The sequence below is a fragment of the Chiloscyllium plagiosum genome, unplaced genomic scaffold, assembly GCF_037043375.1.
Source record: "Chiloscyllium plagiosum isolate Xiang-an unplaced genomic scaffold, Cpla_swu_hap1 HiC_scaffold_8, whole genome shotgun sequence".
Lineage (NCBI taxonomy): Eukaryota > Metazoa > Chordata > Chondrichthyes > Orectolobiformes > Hemiscylliidae > Chiloscyllium > Chiloscyllium plagiosum.
The window spans coordinates 99,037,602-99,056,949 of NW_028270146.1; the positions used below are offsets into that span (position 1 = coordinate 99,037,602).

At 41.1% G+C, this 19,348-nt stretch overlaps 1 protein-coding gene across 1 annotated transcript in view; it reads left to right on the forward strand.

Moving 5' to 3' along the window:
* The first annotated feature begins 1,214 nt into the window (after nucleotides 1-1,214).
* LOC122553857 (cytosolic phospholipase A2 zeta-like) overlaps nucleotides 1,215-19,348 on the forward strand; it is a 138,464-nt gene continuing 120,330 nt past the window's right edge. The window contains exon 1 of the mRNA XM_087990162.1: nucleotides 1,215-1,296. Within this exon, the coding sequence (XP_087846288.1) occupies nucleotides 1,291-1,296 (6 nt within the window). The 5' untranslated portion in view covers nucleotides 1,215-1,290. The remainder of the gene's footprint in view (nucleotides 1,297-19,348) is intronic.

Genomic DNA, 19,348 nt, shown 5'->3' on the forward strand with positions numbered 1-19,348 from the left:
GTTTGCAACAAAATTTCCAGCTTGGCGAACAGAACCACAACATTATTCACTATAAAATGCAAGTGACCAATTATTCAATCATTCAAATTCAAATTAAATATGCAATGATTATTGACAGAAAAGCATTTAGACTGTGCAAAAAAAAAACATGTTAAGTTTGGAGTGTCAAATCATAAAATCCCTACAGTACAGAAACCGGCCATTTGGCGCAATAAGTCCATACTAGACCCATTCCTCTACACTATTATTCTATGTTTCCCCTGACTAATGCACCTAACCAAAAAAAATCCCTGATCAGTATGGGCAATTTAGCTTTGTCAATTCACCTGACCTGCACATCTTTGAACTGTGGGAGGAACCCGGAGGAAACCCACACAGACACAGGGAGAGTGTGCAAACCCCACACAGACAGCCACTCGAGGCTGGAATTGAACGTGTGTCCTTGGCACTGTGAGGCAGCAGTGCCAACCATTGAGCCATCGTGCCATCCTTGTACTTATAGTTGAAAATTTTGTGCAAAAATTGTATTTTTAATTTTACATTTTAGAAAAAGTCTGAACGCATCCACTTCATGCCTGAAACTGGATCGATCGGATCATCTTGCATTTAGACAATTTCAGGCAAACCCTTAGTCATGCGTTTCCAGCCCATTTTAGTGCATTGGGTAGAAATTGTCACACTGGTGTTTTTTAAGAAACTTTCCTTTAAGAAATTGCCTCTTTTATAGATCAGGTGACTATTCCCTTATCCATCCATTTCCTCCACCTTCACAGTCTTTTGCCCTTCCATTTGAGCTGCAGGTTTGTGGTATTCAATAAGTTCATCTGTTAAAAAAAATTCCCTTCTTAAAAGTACTCCCTCAACTAAAAAAAAATCTGATGCTCAAGTGTTTAAGTTTCAGTTTGTAGTTTGATAGTAATGCTGGCTGGTTCTTGCCTGAGCAAAGGATTGTACCAGGATCCCTTTTTTTTTGCCTCCCTCCATGAATTCTGCCTGTTGTCAGATCTTCAAGTTAAAGTGAAAAGTCTTCTCCTTGTTATTGTTTAATTTCCGCACTTGGTGAATGACCCCCAGTTGGGGACAAAAAATATGAAATTGTATTTAAAGTGTTAATTTAGCCTGGCTTCAGTCATTGTAGCATACCTACCATGAGGTCACCATCGGTTCCTGCCATTCTGTAACGTTTTTGATTTGAATGCTTTCTGTGCTTCAATTTCAGCAAGGTTTTTAAATAACCACCCAAAGAAAGGACGTGATCAGAGTTGTCATATCCAGCATGTTAGGCAAGAGATGAAGGTAGGCAAAAGCCACTGTTGAAAATCAGTAGTAATGTTCGGAGTGCAGTGAACAGGCTGCAGAAGGATAATATGCTGAGTCACAACGTCAGCAGAAGAAAGGCATAGAATGCATGCTAAAAGTGCTTATTTCCCAGTCCTGTTAATATGAGGCATTACATCTGCATGCTGCTCCAAAATCTGGGCATGTCTGTTGAACTGAGGTTAAGAAACATAAGGAAAAGTTTGTTAGGTTGTATTCTATCTCATCTCTAGTTTCCAGTCATTTTACCTAACTATTCCTCCCGTTTTGTCTATAAGTACTTTGTGTTCATTTCCAAAAGAGACAGATGAAGCAGACCATGTAAGTTTTAAGAGTGTTCGAAGTAGCGAGTAGTGAAGGATGAATAGGTTTAGTTTCTTTGAAAGTAGATAAATCACTAGGCTTGGATTAATAGCCCAAATCTTCCAAATGCAACATTCATCATTAAATTTCTACTCACCCCTTTTTCTTAACTCTCTTTCCATTCCCCGTATTTCCAAGCTCACTTTGCAATGCTGGGGATTTCGGAAATGCACAGTGTCTCTTTTCATCAAACTGAATCCAAGTACTGTAGGTGAATCAGGGAAGCCAAGTCACATTCCTTTTTTTAAAAAGAAGAGCAGTAACTACTCTGGTAAATTCATCTATTTACTAACGTGCTAGACAGCTATGGGGCATTTACACTCAATGTAAGTGGATAAGGGGTGGAAGGGTTAAGCTACAATATACAAGGGTAAGGAGCAATATGCATAGGGTGACAGGGTGGGTCAGGGACAAGAGAGGATAAACGGGGTGGGTTGGGAGTGGAACAGAGGAAAAGTGTCAAGGAGGAGTGGGACAGAAAGGGACAAAGCATACAAATGAGGATCTTGTTTTATACTTAACCAGGATTGGATGTTTGGGAGGGATGTTTTGGGTCACTTCTGGAAGTTAAGGAGGACCCAAACAGTCAGTTGGGTCCAGAGGTCTGCAAGAAGGAGTTGGTTTTGGATGGTGGTTATGTGGTTAAAGTCAGAGAACATTTAATTCCACAAACGTCTGCCTAAATATTTGTAAGTCTGCCACGAGACTTACAAATGACTGCCACGAGATCTGATGTGTTTTTAAGGTTTTGCCTGTGGCCTCAGGGGCCTTAAAATCCAGGCCAGACCTATTCCAGGCTAAGAAAGGCAAGAAATGAAATAAAGCTGTGACCACAATGATTCAGTTCTTTCAGGTTATATAGAACATTACAGCACAGTACAGGCCCTTTGGCCTGCGATGTTGCGCCACCCTGTCATACTAATCTGAAGCCCATCCCACCTACACTATTCCATGTACGTCCATTTGCCTGTCCAATGACGACTTAAATGCACTTAAACTTGGCGAATCTACTACCATTGCAGGCAAAGCATTCCATACCCTTACTACTCTCTGAGTAAAGAAACTACCGCTGACATCTGTCTTTTACCTATCTCCCCTCACTTTAAAGTTGTGTCCCCTCGTGTTTGCCGTCCCCATACTTGGAAAAAGGCTCTTCCTGTCCACCCTATCTAACCCTCTGATTATCTTGTATGTCTCTATTAAGTCACCTCTCAACCTTCTTCTCTCTAACGAGAATAGCCTCAAGGCCCTCAGCCTTTCCTCATAAGACATTCCTTCCATACCAGGCAACATCCTAGTAAATCTCCTCTGCACCCTTTCCAAAGCTTCCACACCCTTCTTATAATGCGGTGACCAGAACTGTACACAGTACTCCAAGTGTGGCCGTACCAGAGCTTTGTACAGCTGCAGCATAACCTCCTGGTTCCAGAACTCAATCCCTCTATTAATAAAGGCCAAAACACTGTATGCCTTCTTAACAACCCTGTCAATCTGGGTGGCAACTTTCAGGGATCTGTGTACATGGACACCGAGATCTCTGTGCTCATCTGCACTCCCAAGAATCCTACCATTAGCCCAGTACTTTGCATTCCGATTACTCCGGCCAAAGTGTATCACTCACAGTTGTCCACATTAAACTCCATTTGCCACCTCTCAGCCCAGCTCTGCATCCTATCTATGTCTCTCTGCAACCTACTACATCCTTCATCACTATCCACAACTCCACCGACTTAAGTGTCGTCCGCAAATTTACTAACCCACACTTCTAAGCCCTCATCCAGGTCATTTATAAAAATGACAAACAGCAGTGGACCCAACACCGACCCTTGCAGTACGCCACTAGTAACTGGACACCAAGATGAACATGATCTATCAACTACAACCCTCTGTTTTCTTTCAGCAAGCCAATTACTGATACAAACTGCTATATCTCCCACAATCCCATTCCTCCGCATTTTGTATAATAGCCTATTGTGGGGAACCTAACCGAACACCTTGCTGAATCCATATACACCACATCAACCGGTTTACTCTCTATCCGTTTGGTCACTTTGTCAAAAAAGTCAATAAGATTCGTTAGGCACGACCGACCCTTTACAAAACCGTGCTGACTGTCCCTGATCAAATTATTCTTTTCTAGAAATCCTATCTCTTATAACCTTTTCCAACACTTTACCAACAACCGAAGCGCGACTCACTGGTCTGTAATTACCAGGGTTGTCTCTACTACCCTTTTTTGAATAAGGGAACCGCATTTGCTATCCTCCAGTCCTCAGGCACTATTCCTGTAGACAATGATGATTTGAAGATCAATGCCAAAGGCTCGGCAATCTCTTCCCTTGCTTCCCAGAGGATCCTAGGATAGATCCCATCCGGCCCAGGGGACTTGTCTATTTTCACACTCTGCAGTATTTCTAATACCTCTTCCTTGTGAACCTCAATCTCTTCTAGTCTAGATGCAAGTATCTCTGTATCTCTGTATTCACTGCAGCTTCTGGAACAGTGATAGCATTACTGGGCTTGGAAAGAGCTGTTCCAGCAGAGCAGCCTTAAATCATGCTTGGATCTGGTGACTCAAATAATGCAGACTGTAGAGGGGCGTTAAACAAATTTGTTGGGAGGGAGAATTTAGGAGAGGGGATATGTCATCTTACAAAGTAAAAGAATTTGGCAGTATTGCAGAGCAATTATTTGGATAACGGTAACCAGAGTGGGATAGGAAGGGACAGAGGATAGCAGTAAATAGAATAAAAAGGAGATAAGAGATAAAAAGGCAAACTTAACAAGCTTGTTACTTAAGTGCACGTGATATTCAAAAGAAAGTAATGAATTAATGGCACAAAGTGGAAGCATTACAGAAACAGTTACATGAAAGTTAAAAGTGGGAATTAATTATTCAGGGTATGTGACTTTCATAAGGATAGGTAGAAAGGAAAGGGAGATGGGATAACTTTGTTGATACAAGATGGAATGTGTACTGTAGCAAAAAAAAACAAAAATACAAAATTGCTGGAAAAGCTGAGCAGATCTGGCAGCATGTGTGAAGAGAAATCAGAGTAAACGTTTCAGGTTCAGAAGATTTGAGGAAGGGTTACCAGACCCGATGTGTTAACGCTGACTTCACGGACCTGCTGATCTTTTTCAGTAATTTCAGATTTTGATTCTGATTTGTACTGCATCTGCAGTTCTTCCACTTTTTATGTAGCAAGAAATGACCTTGACTTATTTGGTTGTGGGTATCCCGTGACCGTGATGGATCTGTTCACGAGGTTTCCAGAGGCTGTGCCATTGAAAAAGATGTGTGATTGAGGGGTTAGTCTAGTTTTTCTTTATTGTAAATAGAAATTAAATCTGACCAAATGTCAAATTTCATTTCATGAGGTTATGTATAATGTAGGAATGAAGCAACTCAAGTCATCTGTTCACCAGCTGTGGTCACAAAGTGTTTTTTTAAAATTCATTCAGAGGATGTGGGCATCGTTAGCTAGGCCAGCATTTGTTGCCCATTCCTAGTTAACCCTGAGAAGGTGTTGTTAAGCTGCCCTCTTGAACCACTGTAATCTATTTGATGTAGATAGACCCATGGTGCGATTAAGCAAAAGTGAGGACTGCAGAAGCTGGAGATGAGAGTCGAGAGTGTAGTGCTGGAAAAGCACAGCAGGTCAGGCAGCATCCAAGGAGCAGGAGAGTCGATGTTTCAGGCAAAAGCCCTTCATCGTTTCGCAGGTTCCCACCTCAGGGGGCTGTCTGTGTGGAATTTACGTGTTCTCCCCGTGTCTCGAAGGGTTTCCTCTGGGTGCTCTGGTTTCCTCCCATGGTCCAAATGATGTGCGGGTCAGGTGGATTGGCCATGCTGAATTGCCTGTGGTGTTGAATGCATTATTCAGGGTAAATATAGGGTAAGGGAATGGGTCTGGGTGGATTACTCTTTGGAAGGTCGGTGTGGACTTGTTGGGCCGAAGGGGCTGTTTCCACGTTGTAGGGAATCTAATCTTTCCCGTAATGTGGCACCAATAACTATATACATATGCCAGCTGAGGTCTGATAAGTATCTTGTGCGAGTTCAACAAAACCTTCCTGCTCTTTAACTCTAGGCCCCTATTAACAAAGCTGAAAACACCATCGTTTATGAACTGCTCTCTCACTTGTCCTGCTGCCTTCAATGATCTGTACACACCCAGGCCCTTCACCCCCGTTCGAATTGTATGCCATATTTTCTATTCTCTTTCAATGGTTTTTTTAAACAAAGTGCATCACCTCACTCTTCTCTACATTGAAACCCATCTGCTACCTCTCTGTCCACTGTTCCATCTTGTAAATGGTCTTTTGGACTCCAGTATTGTCCTTCCCATAGTTTGTAATCCTTCCAAGTTTAGTGCCATCTGCAAACTTTGAAATTGTCCTCTGTAAACCAAGATCCAGATAATGTACTTCAAGAATGTTGTGATCTCTGTTCCTTTCACATCTGTTTGTATCCCATCAAAAGTCGCACAACACCCGGTTATACTCCAACAGATTTATTTGAAAACACAAGCTTTCGGAGCGCAGCCCCTTTGCCAGGTCACCTGACAAAGATGCTGCACTCCGAAAGCTTGTGATTTCAAATAAACCTGTTGGACTGTAACCTGGTGTCGTGTGACTTCTAACTTTGTCCACCCAGCCCAATATTGGCACCTGCACATCATGCTTGTATCCCAGTTGATATCTGGGAAGTCCCAACTGTTATTGCTGTGTTGTCGAGTCATACAGTTGTACGGCACAGAAACAGACCCTTTGGTCGAACCAGTCCATGCTGGACGTATTCCCAAACGAAACGAGCCACACCTGCCGGCCCCTGGCCCATGTCCCTCTAAATTTTTTCTATTCATGCATCTATCCAAATGTCTTTTATATAGTGTAATTTTACCCACATCCTCCATTTTCTCAGGAAAATGCACATGCGAACCACCCTGTGTGTAAAAAAAATTTACCTCTGATGTCTTTTTTAAACTTGCTCTTTTCATCTTAAAAATGTGACCCCTCATCTTGAAATCCCCCTTCCGAGGGAAAATACACCTACACCAACTCTATCTATAAATTTGGATGTTCGTGCTACGTTCCCCTGAGAAGCCATCACCCCCTACATTTTCCAAAACAGCATACATGTTTGAAATGGGTATATCCACAAAAGACTCCTGCACTAGCTGCCTATCTCTCTCACCCTTCCTGGAGTTAACCCATCTATCTGACTGTATCTGAGACTTTCCCCCCTTCCTATAACTGCCATCCATCACATACTGTTGCTGTTGCAAATTCCTCATTGCTTCTATCTGTCTTTCCAACCGATCCACTCGATCTGATAAGATTTGCATCGAACAGCATTTATGGCAGATATAATCTGCAGTAACCCTTAAACTCTCTTTAAACGCCCAAATCTGACAAGAAGTACATATTGTTGCAAAGGCCATTTTTGCTCCTTCACAATCTACAGACCCAGAAAATAACACTGGCTTATTCTTCCACAAACACTGCCCCAGGTTAAATTAATAGCTATGGCTTATATTTTAAGTTTAATCAAGAGACTTATCTCCAAAAACATATAATCAAGAAAGAATCCATTATACTCACTACTGCAGCCTTTCTCTTGGACAGACTTAAAACAACAATTAACTTATCTGATTCTGTGCTGTGAACTTCGCCCAACAGTTCCTCCAAGATTAGTTGTGAATTTCACTGTTTGTTAATTTTCCCAGATGCACTCCGATGTCCAGCGATACACGAATTCAAACAGCAAAGGCAGTAACTGTGCAGGTTCTCTCTCTCTCTCTCTCTCTCTCTCCTGCACTGTCCTCACCATGTGCTTCCTTTGTCTGTTCTTCTCCCTTTTAAACTGCTGTTAATTTGACTTTTTTTTTCCAAAGTTCCAAAACAATGCAACAGCATATAAATTAGTAATTGCTGCTCCTGGAATTCGAGCATATCGAGAATATGACTCTCATTATTTCATCAGATCGCGTCTCTAACTAGAGTCATAGAGATGTACAGCATGGAAACAGACCCTTCGGTCCAACCTGTCCATGCTGACCAGATATCCCAACCCAATCTAGTCCCACCTGCCAGCACCCGGCCTATATCCCTCCAAACCCTTCCTATTCATATACCCATCCAAATGCATCTTAAATGTTGTAATTGTACTAGCCTCCACCACATTCTCTGGCAGATCATTCCATACACCTACCACCCTCTGCGTGAAAAAGTTGCCCCTTAGGTCTCTTTCCCCTTTCACCCTAAACCTATGCCCTCTAGTTCTGGACACCCCGATTCCAGGGAAAAGACTTTGTCTATTTATCCCATCCATGCCCCTCATAATTTTGTAAACCTCTATAAGGTCACCCCTCAGCCTCCGACGCTCCAGGGAAAACAGCCCCAGCCTGTTCAGCCTCTCCCTATAGCTCAAATCCTCCAACCCTGGCAACATCCTTGTAAATCTTTTCTGTACCCTTTTAAGTTTCACAACAGCTTTCCGATAGGAAGGAGACCAAAATTGCACGCAATATTCCAACAGTGGCCTCACCAATGTCCTGTCCAGCCTCAACATGACCTCCCAACTCCTGTACTTAATACTCTGACCAATAAAGGAAAGCATACCAAATGCCTTCTTCACTATCTACCTCTTAAGTTCCAGAGAAGAGAGTCCTAGCCTATCCAGCCTTTCTTTTTTTACTCGAGCCATCCATACCCAGCAACATCCTGGTAAACCTCTTGAGAACTCTCTCCAGCTTGATAAAATCCTTCCTCTAACTGAATGACCAGAACTGGACGCAGTTTTCTGGAAGAGACCTCACCAGTGTCCTGTATAATCTCAGAATGACTTCTCAACTCCTCTACTCAAAGAACTGAGCAATGAAGGCAAGTGTACCAAATACCTTTTTAACCCCCTGTTTATATGTGATGCAAACTTCAAAGAATTATGTATCTGCACCCCTTGGTCCCTCTGTTCTACAACACTACCCAAGGCCCTACCATTAATTGTGTAAACCCTACCCTTGTTTGTTGTACCTTGCATTTATCCAGATTAACTCCATCTCCCATTGGCACATTTGATCAAGATCAGATCCCTTTTGTAATCTTATAAAATCTTTTTCCCTGTCTACAATGTCCTCAATTTTGGTGTCATCCTCAAACTTAATAACCATGCCTTTTTATGTTCTCATCCAAATCATTTATATAAATGAAAAACCTCGAACCAATTATTGTGGAACACCAGTAGTCACAGGCCTCCCATCTGAAACGCAACCCTCCATTAATATTCTCCATCTCCTGCCATTAAGCTAGTTATATATCCAATTGGCAAGCCCACCCTGAATCCCATGTGACCTAACTCTACTAATTAGTCTACCCTGCAGAACCTTGTCAAAGGCCTTACTAAAATCCAAAATAAACAACAGCTACTACTCTGCCATCATCAATCTTTGTGGTAATTTTCTCAAAAAAAACTTCCATGTTTATGAGACAATGATTTCCTCACACAAAACTATGCCGAGTATCCTTAATAAGTTTTTTCCCCTTTCAATGTCCACAAATCCTGTATTTTCTAATCACCTCCAACAATTTACCCATAACCTAAGTTAGACTCTCAGGTCTATAGTTCCCCGGTTTCTCCTTACAACCTTTCTTAATCAAAGGTACACTATTCGCCACCCTCAGGTACCTCACCTGTAGTTATAAATGATGAGAGGGCATAATTTTAGGATGAGAGGGGAAAGATATAAAAGGGACCTAAGGGGCATCATTTTCACACGGGAGAGGTGCATGTATGGAATGAGCTGCCAGAGGAAGTGGTGGAGGCTGGTACAATTACAACATTTAAAAGGCATCTGGATGGGCATATGAATAGGAAGGGTTTAGAGGAATATGGGCCAGGTGCTGAAAAATTGGACGAGATTAGGTTGGGATATCTGGTCGGCATGGACAAATTGGACCAAAGGGTCTGTTTCTGTGCTGTACATCACTATGCCTCTGTGCAAATATTTCTGCAAGGCTTCTCGTAATTTCCTGTCTTACTTGTCACAACGTTCTGGTATACATTAGATCAGGTCCCAGAGATTTATTCACCTCTTTTATTCTCTAAGACCTCCTGGTCCTCTTATGTAACATGAACTCTCTTTAAAACATCAAAGTTTATTTGTCTGCATTCTCTAGACCCTATTTCTAACTGACGTGAAATTTTCATTTAGTATCTGTCCTATCTCCTGGGGTTCAACACAAAGATGACCATCTTGCTCTTTAAGAGGCCCCATCTGCTCTCTAGTTACCCTCTTGCTCTTAATATATTAGTAAAATCTCTTCAGATTATTTGCCTTCCTAATTTCTTTTAAGAATGCCCCTACACTCTTTATATTAGAGATTCAATAAAGGGCGGCACAGTGGCTCAGTGGTTAGTACTGCAGCCTCACAGCACCAGGGACTCGGGTTCAATTCCAGCCTCGGGCGATTTTGTGGAGTTTGCACATTCTCTCTGTCTGCATCGTTTTCTTCTGGGTGCTCCGGTTTCCTCCCACAATCCAAAGATGTGTAGGTCAGGTGAAGTGGCCATGCTAAATTGCTCATAGTAATAGGTACATTAGTAGGGGTAAATAGGGGGAATGGGTCTGGGTGGGTTACTCTTCGGAGGGTTGGTGTGGACTTGTTGGCCAAATGGCCTGTTTCCACACTCTAGGGAATCTAATCTAATCTTAAAAAAAAAGTTGTCTGTATCTAAAATAAGATTCTTTTACATTCTTGCCTTGAACATCCATTGTTCCTTAACCTTAGCCCCTTATCATTCACTTTTAACAGAAACAAAATGCCTCTGAACTCTCATCATCACACTCTTGAACGCCTCCCACTTGTCAGACATTCTTTTAGCTGCAAACAGTCTACTCCTAACAACTTTTAAAAGTCCTTGCCTCAAACCATCAAAATTTGCCTTGCTCCAATTTAAAAACTTTAACCTTTTCCATAACCAGTTTGAAATATAATTATGATCGGAAGACCCAAAGTGTTCCCCCACTTTTACTTTAATCGCCTGTTGTTTTTTGCTCTCAGAAATGTGCATATATATTTGCTCCTCTAACTATCTCCCACTATTTTGGGTCAACAGTTTATACCGAGCAGTTTGGCTGCTCCTTTTTTGTTTGAGCTCAATTCATGTGTTCACATGGCCTCATTTGAGTTCTAAAAGCCATGAGACCCCTTCAAATCCTCAACTTCTTTTTAATAGCAACTGTGGCCTGACTGGCCTGTCCTTCATCCTGATTGTTATTCTGAAACGTCCAGTGGAAAGGTAGATAGTTTATTCTTAAATTCTCAATTCCTCATCAGCTCACACTTTCCAAGCCACAAACAAGGTCATAATGGGCAAAAGATTGGAAAGCACTGGATTGAGCCTTTCCGATTTTGAGTCTAATTATGGAATATGACAAAATATGACTTGTACAGAATATAATAAACTGTTCATTATAATGTATACCTTGCTGTATTTCAAAACTGCATTCAGAAAACTTTAGTAAAGTAGATCTTACTTATTCTCAAGGTTGGAGGAATGTGATAGAATCTGCAGTTGGTAGGACCAATGATGGAGCATGTGAAAGATGACTTGGTGAATGCATTGTCCTGGTCTGAAAGCTTGTATTTTTAGAGTGGTCCCTATCTGAAAGGAAGTCTGAATATTCAGGTTTCTGGAGACACTAGGATAATAAGTAAACCTGAAACTGAAGATGACTAAAACCAGATAAAAGCCACAGTTGACTTTTATTTGCTTGATAAACTAAACTTTTTCCGAGTGGAATCCTGTCTATTGGCTTCCAATTTTATGTTAGTATTATTCAGTAAATTTGGTTTGTCTCCATGGGCATTATGACACCACCATGCTCCTTCTGGACACATGGAGCAGCCATAAGCAGCATTTGCTGTCTTGATGGAAGCACAAATACTTTCTTCAATAATGGCATCCATAGAGGACACACTACCAAGTTGTGAGAAATGTTCCTCCATCTTGAGACTGATGCAAACACAGTTATGTCTGGTTCTGCATAAAGTGTGCTTGAAGTCGGCTAAAATAACCCCAATCTTGGAAATATTGATTTGGAATTGACAGCACTTGGGAATTTGTTCGCTATTGTTTGGGTGGATGTCTTCCTTGTGGGCAGATAGGACACAATCTTCTCATGGACAAAATCTCTGGTTACTGACTTTAGTAAAGGCATGTAGTCTGGAGAGATTAAAGTGTTTCCTTGAATGGTACCCAACATGATGCATTCGTCTGGTGGCTTCCTTAATCATTGCAGCAAAGAAGAGCTGGAAGAGTTGGTAAACAACAGTGCATGCTCACTTTCCATTTCTTGGAACAGCACAGACAAGGACTGAAATTTGGTTAAGCATGGACCATTTATGCCAAATGTAGTGTACCCAGTGAAAGTCCAGAGGTAGTCCATTTACAGAAGTCCCCATAAGCACTAATAACAACATGAACTGTCAGTTTAGTGGACATTCACGCTTATTTTGTTCAACAGATGCCATTATTCGGAACACAAAAAAGTCACTTGCAACTTGAACATACACTTATAACAAGAAAGTCTACTATATATATCATTGTTCAGAGAAAGTTCATTGCCCCCGAGCCCAGATGAAGCGTTGAAGTTGTATGTGTAATTTGTCATGATATTTGTAATTTTGCGTTTCTTTGTATTTGGTACTAAATTCCAAGTTTGTGGCTTCACTAAACTCCTTCTATTAAGTCAAGTAGCCAAATATTTGATACTTGTGGACAAGTAAGATTAAATCACTTTGAATTATTTTAGGCATGTTGGAAAGATTTTACTATAGAACAAGCATCTTCAACTGTTTGACCAATGGCCTTCCATCTTAAGGTCAGATGATTGAAATTAATGAAAGATAGAGTTAATGGTAGTTGTCTTTCCCTTAGGATACGGGATTTCAAGACTAGGGGGCACATTGTTAAGGTGAGAAGAGAAAGATTTTTAAAAAAGATATGAGAGGCCATTTTATTTTTAACAGAGGGTGTTTCGCATATGGAATGGACGTCCTGAGGAAGTGGTGGATGTGGGTCCAGTTAAAACATGTAAAAGACATTTGATAAATACATGAATAAGAAAGGTTTGGAGGGGTATGGACCAGGAGCAGGCAGGTGAGGCTATGTTTAATTTGGGATTATGTTCGGCACGGACTGGTGACTATGCTAATGCTCCTTTAATAAGGTTATGTTGTCCTTGGTGGGTTTTTTTCAGGTTTGGTTTTAGATGGATTTTAGGACCAATTTGATTATAGCTAACAGATACTGTGTCAAGGAAAAGGCTTTTAATTTTTTTTAAAAAACACACTTGTAAACTTGGCCAGTTCTCCCAGCTCAGCCTTTCTCTGGTTTGATTTGGTTTTTGCAGTCTGGCTATTCACTGAAAGCAGTCAGGCAGTTTTGAGGCTACTTATCCAAAAAATAGCTACATGGAAGAGGGTTATCCATGCTGCCATCTCTCTCTCCTGCAAGACTCTGTTAACTTTACATTTTGTGCTAAGTGGTGTTTATGTGGATTCTTGCAAGTATTGGAAACAGCATCATTAAGTTGGTATAATTTGTTGGGTTTTCAGATAGGTTAAGTTATTTTGTATTCTGATCTCTTTTGTTTGTGTTTCATTCCATAATCTTGTAAATAAATTCTGTTTTGTTTAAAACTAAGTGGTTTGACCAACTGCATCCCTCCTGGAGTATCCGCCTTACACCTGCTTAAAACAAAGTTAGGATCTAGGCTACTTTCTTGAACTATTTTGAAGGAGTCTGGCCTGGTCCATAACCAAAGGGTCTGTTTCCATGCTGTGTGACTCTAAGTGGGAATAACAGTAATGATGACACAGTGATCAGTATCATTTTTAACTTCTCAAATACCGAAGCTGCCTGCATCCACATGCAGTAAGTCTTGTACAATATCCAGTTTGGGCTGATATGTGACAAGTGACATTTGTGTCACAAGTGCAGCAATGACCGTCTCCAACAAGAGCAAATGTAACTGTCATCCCTCATATTGAACAGCTTTACCATTGCTGAATCTACCACCAAGTAACATCTTGTGAATTGTCATTGATTAGAAGCTGAATGGGCTGACCACACAAATTCTATAGCTCTAAGTTCAGGTCAGAGGCTGTGAATTCTGTGTCACCTCTTGTTTCCCCAAAGCCTGTTCACACAGCACAAGTCTGGAATACTCCCTGCTTGTATGAATAACTGCAGTTCCAAATCCATCAGCTAGAGCAAAGAAGCCTAATTGATTAATATTCACTCCATCAGCCACCAACACACTGCAGCAATTCACCAAGTCACCTTTAACTTCAAATCAGGGCAGTAGTTATAAAAGCAGATGCTGGAAATTTTCTGAAGAAAAGCTGAATTGCACTCTCAAAAGGTCAACTCAGTTTCTGTATCCACAGATGATGCCAGGCTTGCAGAATTTTTCTAGGCCTTTTATTCAGGGACGGCAGTTGCATAAAGAAGATTGCCTCCTGCAAGTTGGAACTATGTTGCTGCTCCTTGAGTAAAGGTGGATTAAAGTCCCGAACCTCCCTCTCTAACGGTATTATGGATGTGCCTATATCACGTGGACTGCAGAGGCTCAAGAGATAGCTCAACACCACTTTCTCAGTGACAATTAGGGGTTTGTAACATTGCTGACCTAGCATGTGGCACTCTTGTGATAGAATACAAATAAAAAATGTGAATCAGCTTTAGGGCTTCAATTTTCTGACTATGGATATTGTCTTGCTTGTTACTTGCTGGGATATTAAATTTGTATGCAAAAGTATTGATGGAGTGACATAACCATTTGCGATGATTTTGAAATGAGCTGTTACAGAATTCAAGGTCATGTGACTTGTATTGCAGTGCAATCAGACATGCAAAATATATTGCAATTACTGGAATTCTGGAATAAAAATGGAAATTGCTGGAAAGACTCATCCAGTCTGGCAACACCTGTGTGAAAAGAAACAGAGTTAATGTCTAAGGTTGTGACCTTTGTCAGAAAGTCAGCTGAGGTTCACAAGTGGTAAGCATGACATCTGTATCTCCCACCACAGATGCTGCAAGATTTTGAGTATTTTCAGCATTTTTTGTTTTTATAGAAAACAAATCACTTCTTTGAAATTGAGTTTTGCCGTATGGTTCCATTAAAGTCTGGTTTATGAGGTAGTGTATTTACATGTTTCAAAGACTTTCATGTTATTAGGTCTCTGCCTTTGTTTTGCTTGATTACTTTTCCTGTGACTGTCTGCTCATTTCATCTTGTTCTAAGGCCACCACTCCTTGTTGTGCTTCAGTAGTTTTGTATTTCCTCACTGTTTTCCATTGTTCTGGTGAATTGTTCAGTGCTAAATGACTGATTACCCAAGCCTTTGTTGACTAAATGATCATCTCTACATTCTCCGAGTGATTGAGTAATATCAAGTGTGTGGATGTTTTGTTAGTGGCAGGCATTGTTTGGTTAAAGACTAAGAACCCATGCTCATAGTGTGTCTGAATAGCTCTGAACGTAATCCTTGAACCGGACACATTTATTGTCAATCTCTGGTGCAGTTGGTTGGAGTGTTCAGCTATTAATCAAACAGTTTGTGGTTTGAGACCATCCAGAGATAAAATCTTCATTATTGAGGAAGCTCCTTATTGTATAATGATTCATATCCCTTTTTTCTCAGGAGATTTGTGTTCAGCTTCCTAGTGGGGATACATCATTCTCAATGTTTAGCTGTGGAAGGTCAAGTCAGTATTTACTGCAGGAGACAGGGTGCATTATCAGCTTCAGGAATAACATTTTAACTTAATTTTGTAAGTTTCATTTTAAGACTTGTTACATTTCAGACCAGGTTTTTTAAGTTGACCAGTTCATTAGAGTACTCTAAACAGTCAGCCAGGACGCTGGGTCAGTAGTTAGTAGATATAAACCTCCAACGCTATTTTGAATATAACTGCTATCAAGTAAAAGATTTGTGAGGTGCTGCATTTTTTGAAAGCAAATCTTAGCAGGACTTATACACTTAATGGTAAGGTCCTAGGGAGTGTTACTGAACAGAGAGACCTTGGAGTGCAGGTTCATAGCTCCTTGAAAGTGGAGTCGCAGGTAGATAGGATAGTGAAGAAGGTGTTTGGTATGCTTTCCTTTATTGGTCAGAGTATTGAGTACAGGAGTTGAGAGGTCATTTTGCAACTGTACAGGACATTGGTTAGGCCACTTTTGGAATATTGCATGCAATTCTGGTCCCCTTCCTATTCGAAGGATGTTGTGAAACTTGAAAGGATTCAGAAAAGATTTACTAGGATGTTGCCAGGGTTGGAGGATTTGAGCTATAGGGAGAGGTTGAATAGGCTGGGGCTGTTTTCCCTGGAGCGTCAGAGGCTGAGGGGTGACCTTATAGAGGTTTATAAAATCATGAGGGGCATGGATGGGATAAATAGACAAAGTATTTTCCCTGGGGTGGGGGAGTCTAGAACTAGAGGGCATAGGTTTAGGGTGAGAAGGGAAAGATATAAAAGGGACCTAAGGGGCAACTTGTTCTCACAGATGGTGGTGCATGTTGTGGGCGGCACGGTGGCACAGTGGTTAGCACTGCTGCTTCACAGCGCCTGAGACCCAGGTTCAATTCCCGCCTCAGGCGACTAACTGTGTGGAGTTTGCACGTTCTCCCCGTGTCTGCGTGGGTTTCCTCCGGTTGCTCCGGTTTCCTCCCACAATCCAAAGATGTGCAGGTCAGGTGAATTGACCATGTTAAATTGCCCGTAGTGTTAGGCAATGGGTAAATATAGGGGTATGGGTGGGTTGCGCTTCGGCGGGGCGGTGTGGACTTGTTGGGCCGAAGGACCTGTTTCCACACTGTAATGTAATCTAATCTAATCTAATCTAAAAATGTATGGAATGAGCTGCCAGAGGAAGTGGTGGGGGCTGGTATGATTGCAACATTTAAAAGGCATGTGGATGGGTATATGAATAGGAAGGGTTTGGAGGGATATGGGCTGGGTGGGACTACATTAGGTTGGGATATCTGGTTTGCATGGACGAGTTGGACTGAAGGATCTGTTTCTGTGCTTTCCATCTCTATGACTCTATTTGTATTTCCTTTGAACTTTACCATCTGCCTTGAATCCATATGACATCCAAGAGATTTTTCTTTCTAATTAGATGCACCGAGACTAGATCTGGAGACTCAGTAGCTCCCACAATTGAAGTATGAACGTGGCATGTGAAGAGGATCAAATCTGCACCATATCTGATCCACCACTTACTGCCTAACACTGTGCAACTTATTGAGTGTATTCATTTTTTTTAAAATAAAAACTGAATTTGTATTGTAGGTACTGTCATTCCCATTGAGCTGGTAAGCTATCTGACAATTGAAAGGACAAAAGTATCACAACACAAGAATAGTGCAGTACAGGTACAAGCCTTTCGCTCGTGCTGTCTGTTCTGAACTAATCCCATCTGCCTGAAAATGGTCTGTATTCCTCTACTCATTGGCTGTATATGTGTCTGTCTAAATGCCTCTTAAATATCGATATCACCTCAGCAGCACATTTCAGGCACCTACCTCCTCTTGTATGTGGGGGAAATAAAATCTTTCCACACACCTCCTTTAAAACTTTCCCATTCTCACCTTAAACCTTTGCTCCCTAGTATTTTACGTTTCCGCCCTGGGAAAAAAGATTCCCAACAGTCAAACTTATCCATGCCTTTTATAGTTTTATATACTTCAATCAGGTCACCCCTCAGCCTCCAAAGCTGTAAAGAAAACAATCCACGCTTGTCCAACGTCTCCATATATTGCACTCCAATCCAGGCAATATCTTGGTAAACCTCTTTTGTCACCCTCTCCAAAGCCGCCTATGCAGTATTATACAGTGGGAATAGTTTATAATATGCAAAATGCTTGCTACTAATCTCTCCAAAGAAAAACAGCAGCTTTTACATTTGATAAATTGAATGCTTTTTGGTAACATTGTAATTGCTTTTATACTTGCATTGGATTCACTACACTTCTGCTTCCTCAGTGTATTTTAAATCAAATTAAAATTCATTAATTTTAGAGGACAGTCAAAACTGAATTTCACTTTTTATTTAAACAACATTTATTAATTGTAAAGTAATTTGTCCCCTGCAGCTGCAGTTATTTTTCTGTTAAAATGGATAAGGAAGATCCAATGTGGTATAGAATCTCTAGATATTAAGTTACCCCATGTGAAATGTTGCTTCGGAGGTTCCATCATCATCTGCTCTGATCAGTTAAATTATTGAGTGTCGAGACTAGCAAAGGCTCCACCCAAAGGTCAGGCTATGACTTAGGTGTTAACACAGTTAGAGGCTGAACAGGCTGGGGTTGTTTACCCTGGAGCGTCAGAGGCTGAGGGATGACCTTATAGAGGTTTACAAAATTATGAGGGGCATGGATAGAGTAAATAGGCAAAGTCTTTTCCCTGGGGTGGGCGAGTCCAGAATGAGAGGGCATAGGTTTAGGGTGAGAGGCAAAAGATATAAAAGAAACCTGAGAAGCAACCTTTTCACGTAGACAGTAGTACATGTATGGAATGAGCTGCCGAAGGCTGGTACAGTTGCAACATTTAAGAGGCATTTGGATGGGTAGATGAATAGGAAGGGTTTGGAGGTATATGGGCCAGGTGCTGGCAGGTGGGACTAGGTTGGGTTGGGATATCTGGTTGTCATGGATGAGTTCGACCGAAGGGTTTGTTTCCATGCTATACATCTCTATGACTGTATGACTCTAATATAGCTTTACCATATGTGCTTTATGCATAAATCAACATGTCTTTTAATTGTCCACTGTCCGCATGATCGTTTCGTAATTGCTTCAGCTGTTTCTCAGGTCACTGCTGGGATTTCATTGAACAAGACTTTCCACTTGAGTGAGCTGTCTCAAACACTTTCACAGAAATGCATAAAACCTTTATAATGGCAAACACCCCTTTCACAAACTTTCCTGCAACTAAAGGTGAGTTAGACCATAAGACATGGGAATAGAAGTAGACTATTTGGCCCAGCGAGTCTAGTCCATCAATCAGTGAGATCATGGCTCAATCATTCCTCTCAATCATTCCTTTTGATTAAAAGCTGTCAAACTCAACTTTGGATATACATAACAACCCAGCCTCTACATTGCTTTGTGGTGAAGAACTCTGCAAATTGATTACCCTCGTGAGGCATGCCTCCTCATCTCTGTTTTAAATGTGCAATCCCTTATTCTGAGATTATGTCCTCTGGTCCAACACTCCCACAAGGGGAAACAGCCTGTCAGAATCAAGCTGCCAAGGATCTAATTTGTTTTAAATTAAAGAATTGTGAAGGCTTACTGCATGGAAGAAGGCCACTCAGCCCATTATGTTTTGTGCAGCGGGCAAATACTCAATCAGCTTAATCGTGACGTTGTGTTGCTTTGAATGGATTACCATGACCAAACTCTACCATGGTAGAGTCATACAGCCATACAGTCATGGTAATCCAGTTAAAATAAATATTCCCCTTTATCTTTCACAGTGCCATATCATATTCAAATCCACACTGTAGGTCTCAAACTTGTTAGCACAAATGCTTTTATGAGTGATCCAGTATTCTGGAGATATTTTTCATTACATGAGATGAGA